The sequence below is a fragment of the Brassica oleracea genome, chromosome C4 (genome assembly GCF_000695525.1).
Source record: "Brassica oleracea var. oleracea cultivar TO1000 chromosome C4, BOL, whole genome shotgun sequence".
NCBI lineage: Eukaryota > Viridiplantae > Streptophyta > Magnoliopsida > Brassicales > Brassicaceae > Brassica > Brassica oleracea.
The window spans coordinates 20,837,263-20,848,714 of NC_027751.1; the positions used below are offsets into that span (position 1 = coordinate 20,837,263).

Here is an 11,452-nt window from a genome sequence, read left to right on the forward strand (position 1 = left end):
CTTAACAAAAATTAGATCGAATAGGCGATCAAAGATCCCCGGCAACGGCGCCAAATTTGATACCACTCAAATTACCCTAATGAGTGATTTATACTCTCTCAAATAAGAGGTCGAGTTGTAGTACTTAGGGATCGAATTCACAGGGAGTTAGGGAACCTAAGAAATCTAAAATGATTTGTTAAATAGGATGGTTTAATGATTTAAATTTGAATTGCAGTTTTTATTGAGCAAGTGTTTTCTCAATTTGATTGGTTGAGGTTTTGGTGCTTAAAAGGAAATAGCTAGATTTAGGGTTTTTATTCAGAAAATTTGGGATTATAATCTTACAGATGTCTAATGAGTTGCATGCATGATAAGCTCAACTACTTAATCAACAAGTCAATAAGCTCTCGCATGTTTGGACTTGTCTATTAACTAGATCTAATGATCTCAACTATCGTTTGTCGATCAATTAAAAAGTTTCGATCGATGATCCTATAGGGATATCGATCGATTCACCTTTCACTCCGTCAATTATTCAATAATGATATCGACCGACGCGCTTCTAGTTAAGCTTTATGCACGGGTTGAATGGTAGCTTACTAAGCTAACTAGATCAGCTCTCGCCTTACTCATAGCAAGAAACTTAGCTCAGTTAGAATGGTTTGTGGATGAGAATGAAGCTCTCGCTTTTATCTATCAATCCTAGGGAAAGTTCTAGGTAGCTAATCCAGAAACATGCATTAATGACAATCCTAATGACAATTATCACAACTCAACAATTTATAGTTGGGGCTAATCCCTCCTAACCTATTTAAACCCTAAAATCTAACAATGGAACTACTCAGACATGGCTTAGCAATTCATAACATCATTTAGGTAAGAAAACTTCATTAGTATAGTAAATAGATATTAATGGAGTTCCAATCGCAAATTATAACTTTGGATCTTCTCTCCAATCTATCAAATTCCTAGGAAACCTTGCTGTGAAAATAATAAACAAGAAAACACACTTTGCCTCTAACATGGTGGCAAAGCTTATATAATTAAGTTAAAACTCGTCAGGGGTAATCTTGTAAATTGGTGAAGACTTGGGCTTTAAGTCGGCTGTGACCAAACAGGCTTTCTGGGCGTTTCGCTGTCGATCGATGTCAAGACATGAACATCGATCGATGTCAAGACATGAACATCAATCGATTATTCCTCTTCAATGTTGACAGATGGTCGAGCTCGATGGTCATCTCGGGTGCTTGCTCCAAATATCTCCAAAATGCTTCAAAATCATCACTTATCTCCAAATCACTCTGATCCTATAAATATGCTAAATAGACTCTATAATATAATAATTAATAGTTAAAACACTTATAAACCATGGGTAAAAGTGGGTCAAATCCATGGCCTATCAAGTATGCAGTCTCTTTCCCTCCTGTGTTTTATCACCTCTCGTTCCTATCTCACTGGTTGGATCTGTGCGTTTTGTCCCACAACCTGTCACTCTGGTTGTAGCTTCGTGTACGGATTGCTCAAACCTCATCACCACTTCATACTACTCTGGTCCTCGCCCATCAATACAGGTTCCTATCTCTGAAATTTTCAAACTTAATCACATGTGATGTGTTAATTTCTTAGGAGTTGTCTATTACTAGCTTTAATGCGACCCTTTACTGCAGTATGCAATCCCTTTACTTGCAGTATGCAATTCTGCCTTGGGTATATTCAAGTTCACTTGTGATTTGTTATGGGAGTTTGATGGATTTGTGTCTAACATGTCCAGTCTTCCGGTTAATGTGGTCTGCTTGGACATTACTCCCTCCGTTCCTAAATGTAGGATGTTTAAAAAAAAATGATGTTTCAATATATAAAATGTTTTCAGTTTTCTATGTAACTTTTACTTTATTAAAAACTATACAACCAATCATATTTAAGAATCTATTTTGTAATTGTTTGAAATTCATTAATTTATATTTTTAATGATATTTTCTAGATAAAAAGTAAGTTTCTTAATATTGTTATTTTACCTAAACATCTTATATTTAAGAACAGAGAGAGAGTAACTATCTGTCTTCCTACTCTTTGGAGTTTGTTCTCCTTGGAATGTCATTATCTACTTTTAGTGGTTTTGGTGCAGGGAATAAAATGTTGAAGATTACATATACTCAGTTACTGAAGTTCTAATCAAAGGCTCATCAAAATGGTGTTTAATCGCCTATGTGTGTAGCCATTTCAAAGATTGTAAATTGTTGTGCACTTGATGCTGTTTCAATCTCGGGATCTATTTCACTAATTGTGGTCTCTAGTCCCAATCACTTTGTATCTTGGTCGTTGAGAGTATAGGATCTCTCTATACCATTAGTTGTTCAAGTGTTTTGTTTGCCCCTATCTTTATTTGCTTAATTGTAATAGTTTGTTTGGCCATGATAGCTTTTTATCATGTAATGTGAATCTATAAATTCGAGGTTTGTCCAAAAAAAAAAACCTCTTACAAGAACATAAGACAAAAGAACAATAAACAAACTTCTTCAAGTAGACAGACACAAATTACAAACTCCACGTTGAGGTAATCAATGTCAACACCAATAATTACATCCTAATCCATCATGTTTCCACTACACACCATGCTTTAGATTTTGTATTAAAAAAGTTTGAAGATTTTTGCTGGAGACCTCCCAATTTATCTCTTTAGATGAGAAAAATTAAACATATGTCAAATCAGATAATGGGTATTAGCGAAAAGAGCAAGATAATAAACATATTGAGTAATCAAGAGGACAACGATGGTTGAAGGATCAATTTCATAGAAGTAAGACAACGCAGCCATTCACGAGTACGCCAATAATTTCATAAACATATTAAGTACGCATGATTAAATGTTCAAAAAAGAAAAGTACGCATGATTAATCCTCACAAGCAAAAGCAAACAACTTTGCACAATGGGTGAACTCGAAATTGACGGAAACTGACGAGGATGTTTTTGCCTCGGAAGGAGCGACCCACTTCGTTGCCGGCGCCTAAAAGAGTTACGATACCCATTGGCTGCTCTTTTTTTTTCTCAGAGAAATAGAAGACGAAGCCATTTTTCGACTCTTTCTCTTTTCCTAGGGAGGAATTACTCAGAACAGTGTGGAAGGAACACACTCTTGAGGTAAAATTGAGCATATCTTTGAATCTTTTACTGTAAAAGTTTGTTGAGGAATAGAAAACATAAAAAAACACCAAACCACGATGGGTCCCACGACATTTTGATTTGAGGTCAGACACAGTAATCAACTGCGATATGCGCTCGATAAAAAACATTTTGAAAATTAATTTTTAATTTAACACAAACAATTTAATACCGACTATACCGAAAATACTAAAATATCCCGCTAGTCTTCCATAATTTTACATTTTTGTCTCTTTTCTTGTTCCTCGACAATCGACAGACACTTCCGCCGCCCGTCGATATCTGCATAGTTCCCGGCGACTTCTTCTTCTTCTCGTCTCAAGTAAGTTTCCCTTCAACTTTTCCCTTTTTCTTTTATTTCTTTCTCCGCCCCGAGAACCATAAGTGGTGACTTCGAGCTCTCGGTTTTGACCGAACTCTCCTATTCGAATCGAATTCAATACCCATACGAGAGATCGATCCTTCTTCGCCTCTTAATTTTCCATATTTAAGCTCAGACGGGTTTCGCAAAACTACGATTGGCTTTAGTCCTCCATTTCCCTAATTCAAGATCCCAAATTCTATTGGTTAATTGGGAAAATTTGTCTGTGACCCTTTCGTTTAATTTCTTGAATTTGTCTCTTTTGTGGTCTGATGATTGCACCAAGTTGACTTCTTTTATTCATTCAACTCCTAACTATCAACTTCTTCTGATACTCTCTCAGGTGGTAGTGCCAAAACCAATTTAAAGCCTTTATCGTTCGTGAGGCTCCTTAGAAGAAGCTATGGTTGATTTAGATGACTTGCTTTTGGAAGCTGCTGGTAGAACAAACGCAGCTGCTACAAGGCGCCGTCATTCTCATCCTTCATCATCCAGGAGACGTGAAGGTTCTTTCTCTGATGGTGGCAGCGATTCAAGAGACGATTCTGATGAAGACCGTGGCTACCCAGCAAGTAGGAAACCCTCTGTTTCTCAAGTTCCTTTGAAAAAGAGATTAGAGGCAGAGAGAGAAGCTCGAGCGGAAGGAGGTTATGGTGACGGCACATCTGATCGTGAAGGCGACAGCAGCGAGGAGTCTGATTTTGGAGATGATCTTTACAAGAATGAGGAAGACAGGCAGAAGCTTGCTGGGATGACTGAGTTTCAGAGAGAGATGATTCTTGCTGAACGTGCTGATAAGAAAGGTGATAAGAACTTTACTGAAAAGCTTAGGTCCAAGAGAGAAAACGAGAAGACCACCACCCCTGTTTCCAAAAAGGACACTCAGCCTCTTCCGGCATCTCGTGGTGTTCGGTCTTCTGCTAGATCTGCAGACAGAGCAGCTGCAAAGGATGATGCTTTGAACGAGTTGAGGGCAAAGCGTATGAAGCAGCAGGACCCTGCGGCTCTCAAGAAACTGAGAGATGCATCAAAAGGCGGTTCAGGTAGCAGAGATTTCTCATCGATGAAGAGGAAACCTTTAGCTTCCTCGAAGTTTAGTAGCTCAAGTGACAGTGATAGGTCTCAGAGCGACGATGAAGGCTCCAATGGAGGAATGGTGGACAGTGATGACGACAGGTCAGATGTGCCTACGTATGAGGATATTAAGGAGATTACAATTAGGAGGTCTAAGCTTGCTAAATGGTTAATGGAGCCTTTCTTTGAAGAGCTTATCGTTGGTTGCTTTGTGAGGGTTGGGATTGGAAGGTCAAAGAGTGGTCCGATTTATAGACTCTGCATGGTGAAGAATGTTGATGCAGCTGATCCAGACAAGGCATACAAGCTAGAGAACAAAACTACACACAAGTACCTTAACGTGTTCTGGGGAAATGAAACCTCTGCTGCTCGTTGGCAAATGGCAATGATCTCAGATGGGCATCCTGTGGAGGAAGAGTATAGGCAATGGATCAGAGAGGTTGAGAGAACAAATGGTCGCCTGCCTTCAAAGCAAGATGTATCAGAGAAGAAAGAAGCGATCAGAAGAATCAACAGTTTTGTCTACTCGGCGGAGACTGTTAAGCAGATGTTGCAGGAGAAAAAGTCTGCATCCGTCAGGCCAATGAATGTTGCGGCCGAGAAAGATAGGCTTGGAAAAGAGTTGGAGATTGCAGAGAGCAAAAACGATCAAGCAGGTGTGGAGAGGATCAAAGCTAAGATCAAGCAGCTCGATGCGTCACGGAATAAGAAAGGAGTAGATAAAAAAGCGCTCAAACTCTACGAGATGAACAAGAAGAACAGAGCTGAGAATTTCAAGAACGCATCTGAGGTGAAATCAATCACTGCTAGTCTCAAGGCTGGTGAAGCTGGATATGATCCGTTTTCAAGGAGGTGGACACGATCATCGAACTACTACAATGGTAAAAACAGTGGGAAAGACGGAGGAGAGAACGAGGCCGCAGTTGCAGCAGCGGTAAAGAGCAATGGAGCAGATGCAGAAGGAGAGAACGGTGTTGAAGCGACAGAAGCAGCTTTAGAAGCGGCTGCAGAGGCAGGGAAGCTAATAGACACAAGAGCTCCAATAGGTCAAGGAGCAGAACACAATCTGATGCATAACTTTGAGTTGCCGTTATCGCTAGCGGCATTGCAGAAGTATGGAGGACCTCAAGGAGTACAGAAAGCGTTCATGGCGAGGAAACAGATGACAGAAGCAACAGTGGGATGCAGAGTTGTTGTGAATGATGGTAAGAGACATGGACTTACGTTAACTGTTAGTGATTACAAGAGAAGGAGAGGTCTTCTCTGATTGTCGGATTATGACTCTCAAAAGTCATTTTCAGCTTCTTATAAAAACTTCTGCTTGGTTCTTCATTTCTTCATCTTTTGATTGTACTTAAAATGTTTAGAGCTAATTGTTTTTTTTTCCATAAGATACTTTGTGCTCGTTCTCTGACTACTGTATTATGCCAGTCTTCAGTTTCATGGATTTGTTGTAAATTAACAAAGCAGATGATGGCTTGTCCATGGAATATATCAGCAGGTCTCAGCAATGAATTGTATACTATTAAAACAGTTGCAACAAAAATTAATAAAAATGTTTGACTTTTCATATTTTTTCTTTAACATCAGGTCACTATATTACTCAAAGTAGAGGTAACAACCAGACATAATAAAACACTAATGAGACAGTTCCCTATGAAAAAGTCTTGTAGTTCTACCTCGAAAATCTGAAATTGCATTTTGACCCCGAGAAATATTAAGAAATCTTAAATGTTTAGAATCGTCTTTGAAGAGTTTTTATCACCTTCCATTTATGTTGTGAAATTTGGCTATGCGTGAAGCTTTTAAACATGGTGATCATGTCTTTGTAGTCTATCCCAAGTTAAATGTTATACCATATACTTTTTCGTCTACATTCTTCACCATGCAGAATCTATAAATCGGACCACTCTTTGAACATTCCGCACTTGGCTTCCAATTTTCAATGCAATGCGGAATGTTGACTTTTCATTAAAGCCAAGAAAATCTCTATCATTCTTATTATATTTCATACAGATAAAATCCTTTGTATAGTATCAATCGACCACACTAGAGCAGCTGAACATATATAGCTTAAAATTTAAAATACATTCCAACAACCATATTATTGCATACCGATAGTCAATGATTAGTGTTTCAATTGCACAAGAAACCGCTGTCAGCACAACCAAATTGCACAAGAAACCGAATAAAGTCTTGACCACGCCTGGACAGTAGCTTGCCCGTGTCACTAGAAACAATCAAACAACATATAACCACACTCTTTAAATGAATAGTTTAGTACTAATCTTTCGCACTTACTGGTAGTCTTTCTCTTTCGCCATTTTAAATTGATATTTACATATATGATACATATAGGTATTCCAAGAAAATTAAAAATTATTGTTTACTTTATTATTCAACAAACAATTATCATCACATTCACATAAGACATAACACCCTCTTGTCCTAAGAAATACAAAAATCTCTTACAGAACAAGTCTTTTTTTGCAAACATTGTTTGAAGAAAACACAAAAGATGGAAGAGAGCAGAAGAACAGAACAAGCTGGGTTATTGCAGAGCTTGAAAAGGTTGATCGTCTCTTTTGTTTGTTGTCTTCCGATGTCTCTTCTAGGTCTTCTTATCATGCTTCTCTTAATCTACAACAGTTTCTCTGTCTTCTGTTTTCATCTTGATCCAGTCCCACCAATTAAGTCCACTCCTTCACTTAATCATCACCAGGTTCTTCATCATCATCCGTCAGTATCATTACCATCAACAGCAACACTGACATCATCATCTAAGTCAGATTCTTTGTTGTTGCTTGCGGTGAAAGAAACCTCTTCAGGGTTCATACAGAAGCAGAACGTTTCGTCGACGAATGCAGAGAGAAGAGACGAGTTAACACCCGTGACGACACAGAAGCCACAAGGAAAATCAAAAGAGAGATTCAAGACGAGGATCAAGTCATTCTTGTATAAATCCTCATGTGAGTCCCTGTTCTTCATGACCTGGATCTCCTCCATCGAATCTTTTGGAGATAGAGAACGTTTCACAATAGAGAGTCTCTTCAATTCTCACCCAAATAGCTGTTTGATCTTGGTCTCAAACTCACTTGACTGTGAGAGAGGAACAATAATCTTGAAACCCTTTACGGACAAAGGGCTTAAAGTGCTAGCGATTACACCTGACTTCTCTTACATCTTCAAAGACACATCAGCAGAAAAATGGTTTGAAAGGTTGAAGAAAGGAATGTTCAGTCCTGGAGTGATTCCATTTGAGCAAAACCTCTCTAACCTTCTAAGATTAGTCTTGCTCTACAAATTTGGAGGAATCTACTTAGATACGGACTTCATAATCCTCAAATCTCTCACCAACCTCCACAACGTAATCGGAGCACAAGCAGTTGACCTGGTTACAAGAAAATGGAGCAGGCTGAATAACGCTGTGCTCATCTTTGACAAGAACCATCCTCTGCTTGAAAGGTTCATCAACGAATTCACAAGAACCTTCAACGGTAACAAATGGGGGCACAACGGTCCCTACTTAGTATCAAGAGTCGTTGCAAGAATCAATAGTTCTTCATTGGAGTTGGGATTCTCTGTTCTTCCACCATCTGCGTTTTATCCAGTGGATTGGACTAGAATCAGAGGATTTCACAGAGCTTCCACGAATGAGAGTGAGGCGAATTGGTCGCGCAAGAGACTTATGCATTTACGTAAACATAGCTTTGCTGTTCATCTTTGGAACAGAGAGAGTAAGAAGCTTAGGATTGAAGAAGGAAGCATCATTCATCGACTCATGTCTGAATCTTGTATCTTCTGTAATTCTTCATCTTTACATTATAGTTATTAAAAAAAATGTAGAGTAAATTTCTACAAGAGATAGAGCTATACACAAAGTATATGAAAAATTCCCTAGTATATCATTTTCTAAGTTTTTGTCACAAAAATAGGCTCCAATGAAAAAAATAACCAAAATAAGTTAAACTTAGGGTTTAGAGTTAAGGGGTGAGGTTTTGGGATAAGATTTCAAATTGAAAAAAAAATTAAAATTTAAAAATTAAAATTTAAAATTAAAATTTAAAATTAAAATTTTCAAAATAAAAATAGACTATTTTAATATTTTTTCTTTGAGCGATATTTTGTGACAAAAGCTAAAAAATAGCTATTTGAAAGAATTAACCAAAGTATATTCTGTGTGTGTGTTATCAACTTACATATTTGCTGATCTATCTGCCCTTTTGAGGAGGCGTACAAATAGGCGATGCGTAGTTTGTGTACATCATAAGTCTGGTTCTGTGTACATAAACAAAATCTTCAAGAACAAGTAATAAAGAGACACAAACCGCAACAACTTCCTGTTCATTTAAGTGTCGCATGACCTTCTATCTAAGACTTGCGACTAGCACAGGTCATTCGTTTTGTTGTCGCAATATTGATTCTGCGACTGGTTGTAAGTAGCTGATCGCAGTTTGTTGCTGTCGAGCAACTGATAAAATCGTGATTAAAAATTATTTTATCAGTCGCTCGACCAATTACAGGTCACGATGTCAACTAGCTGAGAAAAATAGTGATTAAAAATTATTATTTTTTGTGTCAGACACTGATCACAGGTCGCGCAACATGTAACAAACATGATGAACAACATGTAAACAAACATGATCTTAGTAGCAGGTTGTGCCTGTGTCACACATAAACGAACAGCTTAGTAACTGAATCTATTTCTCATAGACATGGAAGAAGTACACATATAATTCATACAATATGATCACAACAACAATGGTCTAAAGCTTTTCTAATTCTAAATCAACTATGAGGGTGTCTGTAAGTTCTACAAGCTACTCATACGAATACCCGGATCTTTAGGAACCTCAAAGTCTTTGGCCCGTGTCAAGCACACGTAGTAAAGTTCGGAGACAATCCCTGTGAGAATTATGAACGCAGCTCCAGCACCAAACACGCCTTTCCTTACTGATCGACAAGAAGGAGCTGTGTTCCCAAGGTAGACACGGTACTTTGTATGGTAAGAGTTTTGCACAGATCCCGCAAATAAACACACTTCTGCTATGAAGAAGAAGACCCTGCAACAATTATCCTTATTCAGTTGAAATATTTGACATTTATAAGAAGCAGAGATCAGAGATATTGTTTGAAGTTGACCAACAGTTTCTGCAACTAGAGCAGATTGAAATTGAAGTTTTGCCATTGTAAGACACTAAACAATCAACCATAGATACATGAAACCTGAGGGAAAGTTAAGTTATTTGATCTTAGAGAGTGGTTGAGCGAGTAGTTATGAACTCAAGGAAAGTTTAGACTAAATCTCCATTCTAATATTTGATATTCTTCATCATATCTAGAATCTGCAAAAAGAGAAGATAATTTTTTTTTACCAGGTGGTAATGAAGAGAGGAATAGCACAGGATCTAGACCCACTTGGTGTCAAGGCTCTTCCACAGCATAAGCATCGGCTCGCCACCATCATGAAGAGCTGACTCGCTAGTAAGATCAAGAAAGAACCTATTCCGAGACCCGTTGCTATATCCTTCTCATAGACACAGTAGCTTGAATCTCTTGATTCATTAACAACTTGCCACTATCATCAACATAAAGCAACACAAACAAAAATTAGGAAGAACACAATACAAGAACCACAAAACAGGACAAATCTCCATATTTCACAAATTAAACATTTGAAGGGTTTCTATTCATTCGATAAATTTTGGCCCAAAGTTTTCAGCTTTCTATGAAGCTTAGGGAGAATCTAATACAAAACACAGAAATTTTCACAGCTTGAAGAAACACTTAGAAGCAACATACACGGAATAACAATAATCTAGTCAAATTTACGAGTGAGAGAAAGGGAAACTAACGGTGGTTCTTCGCTGTTCCGCAGCAACGGCAAGACCAAAAGCTATGAGATCAAAGACGAACACTACAAACAGTAGCATCACGGAAGCCATAGCAGTCGAATAAATCAAAATCTAAACCCACAAAGTTTCTTCCTTTTCATCTACTTCTACTTCATCGACAAACAAACCCACATTTCGAGAAGAGGAATATTTTAGGAAGTTTACAAGATTCACACAAATATATTTCTTAATACTAAATAAGTTATAGAGCAATTTGCACACAAAATATATAAAGATTCACTAATTTGCGTGAATGGAAAAACATGTGGCCCACACTCCAAGCCCAACTCCTACCAGCGAGAAAATACTGCGATGCCCTGTAACTTCTTTCTTTAACATTACGAACTAGAGTAGTTGCGCAATGATTATAAGCTTGTAATCATGAGTAAAGCTATACACACACTCCGTTTATATTTGTGTACTCTCTCTCTCTCTCACGCTCATGTTATTCTTTACACATTTTTGTTTATCTCTTGCATCTCTGCATGTCCGAATCTCAGTTCTTTTTTGTATATTTCAAAAAAAAAAAATCCAATCCAATCCAAGAGTTTTTGTCTTTCTTTAAGGTGCTCATATTAGAACCGCTGTCTCGTCCACTGCTCTCCATCAGATTTTTTAGGTTTATGGTAAAACAAATCTCCTTCTCGCTTCATGCTCCATAAAATGCTTCCTTTAAAACCATCACCATCCACCGCCGCCTCCGCTGTATTACTGTCGCCAGGTATCATTGTCGGTGGGTCAGTTCAGGAGACATAGTTGGTTAAGGATAAAGTACTCGAGTCGTGTTTTTTTTAGTTTGTTGCAGCTTGTCTCGAAGCCGGACAATTACCGGTTGGTTCCTCGGACCTTCATGTCGGTGGTCAAGTGTCTCCAACCTCAATTCGTGGAAGAAGTTTTTATTGTTTGTCCGCATAAGCGCGGCGTCCGTTGAAGAAAGTTGCATTCCATTGTTCCGAAGTAAGCCGAACGACGGTCCCTTCA

General features: G+C 38.1%; 3 protein-coding genes and 1 pseudogene across 3 annotated transcripts; 2 read left to right on the forward strand and 2 right to left on the reverse strand.

Moving 5' to 3' along the window:
* LOC106338353 overlaps positions 1-3,053 on the reverse strand; it is a 44,926-nt pseudogene extending 41,873 nt beyond the window's left edge.
* A 299-nt stretch (positions 3,054-3,352) lies between these two features.
* LOC106342731 (protein RTF1 homolog) lies at positions 3,353-6,014 on the forward strand. Its single transcript, XM_013781750.1, has 2 exons — positions 3,353-3,464; positions 3,847-6,014. The coding sequence occupies exon 2, from the start codon at positions 3,907-3,909 to the stop codon at positions 5,842-5,844; it is 1,938 nt and encodes a 645-aa protein (XP_013637204.1). The 5' UTR covers positions 3,353-3,464; positions 3,847-3,906; the 3' UTR covers positions 5,845-6,014.
* A 1,048-nt stretch (positions 6,015-7,062) lies between these two features.
* On the forward strand, positions 7,063-8,412 carry LOC106338355 (lactosylceramide 4-alpha-galactosyltransferase-like). Its single transcript, XM_013777351.1, has one exon. It carries the CDS (start codon positions 7,096-7,098, stop codon positions 8,410-8,412), a length of 1,317 nt encoding a protein of 438 aa, XP_013632805.1. The 5' UTR covers positions 7,063-7,095.
* An 856-nt stretch (positions 8,413-9,268) lies between these two features.
* Positions 9,269-10,651, reverse strand: LOC106340225. Its single transcript, XM_013779103.1, has 3 exons — positions 10,433-10,651; positions 9,953-10,155; positions 9,269-9,640 (listed from the first exon to the last, which is right to left on the reverse strand). Exons 1-3 carry the CDS (start codon positions 10,520-10,522, stop codon positions 9,391-9,393), a joined length of 543 nt encoding a protein of 180 aa, XP_013634557.1. The 5' UTR covers positions 10,523-10,651; the 3' UTR covers positions 9,269-9,390.
* Between the last annotated feature and the right edge of the window lie 801 nt (positions 10,652-11,452).

Coding starts and splice junctions, on each gene's coding strand:
- LOC106342731 (XM_013781750.1), top strand. CDS start 3,907: ATGGTTGATTTAGATGACTTGCTTTTGGAAGCTGCTGGTAGAACAAAC.
- LOC106338355 (XM_013777351.1), top strand. CDS start 7,096: ATGGAAGAGAGCAGAAGAACAGAACAAGCTGGGTTATTGCAGAGCTTG.
- LOC106340225 (XM_013779103.1), bottom strand. CDS start 10,522: ATGGCTTCCGTGATGCTACTGTTTGTAGTGTTCGTCTTTGATCTCATA. Junction 10,156..10,432: donor CGGAACAGCGAAGAACCACC/GTTAGTTTCCCT, acceptor TGTTGATGATAG/TGGCAAGTTGTTAATGAATC. Junction 9,641..9,952: donor CCTCTCTTCATTACCACCTG/GTAAAAAAAAAT, acceptor TAATTGTTGCAG/GGTCTTCTTCTTCATAGCAG.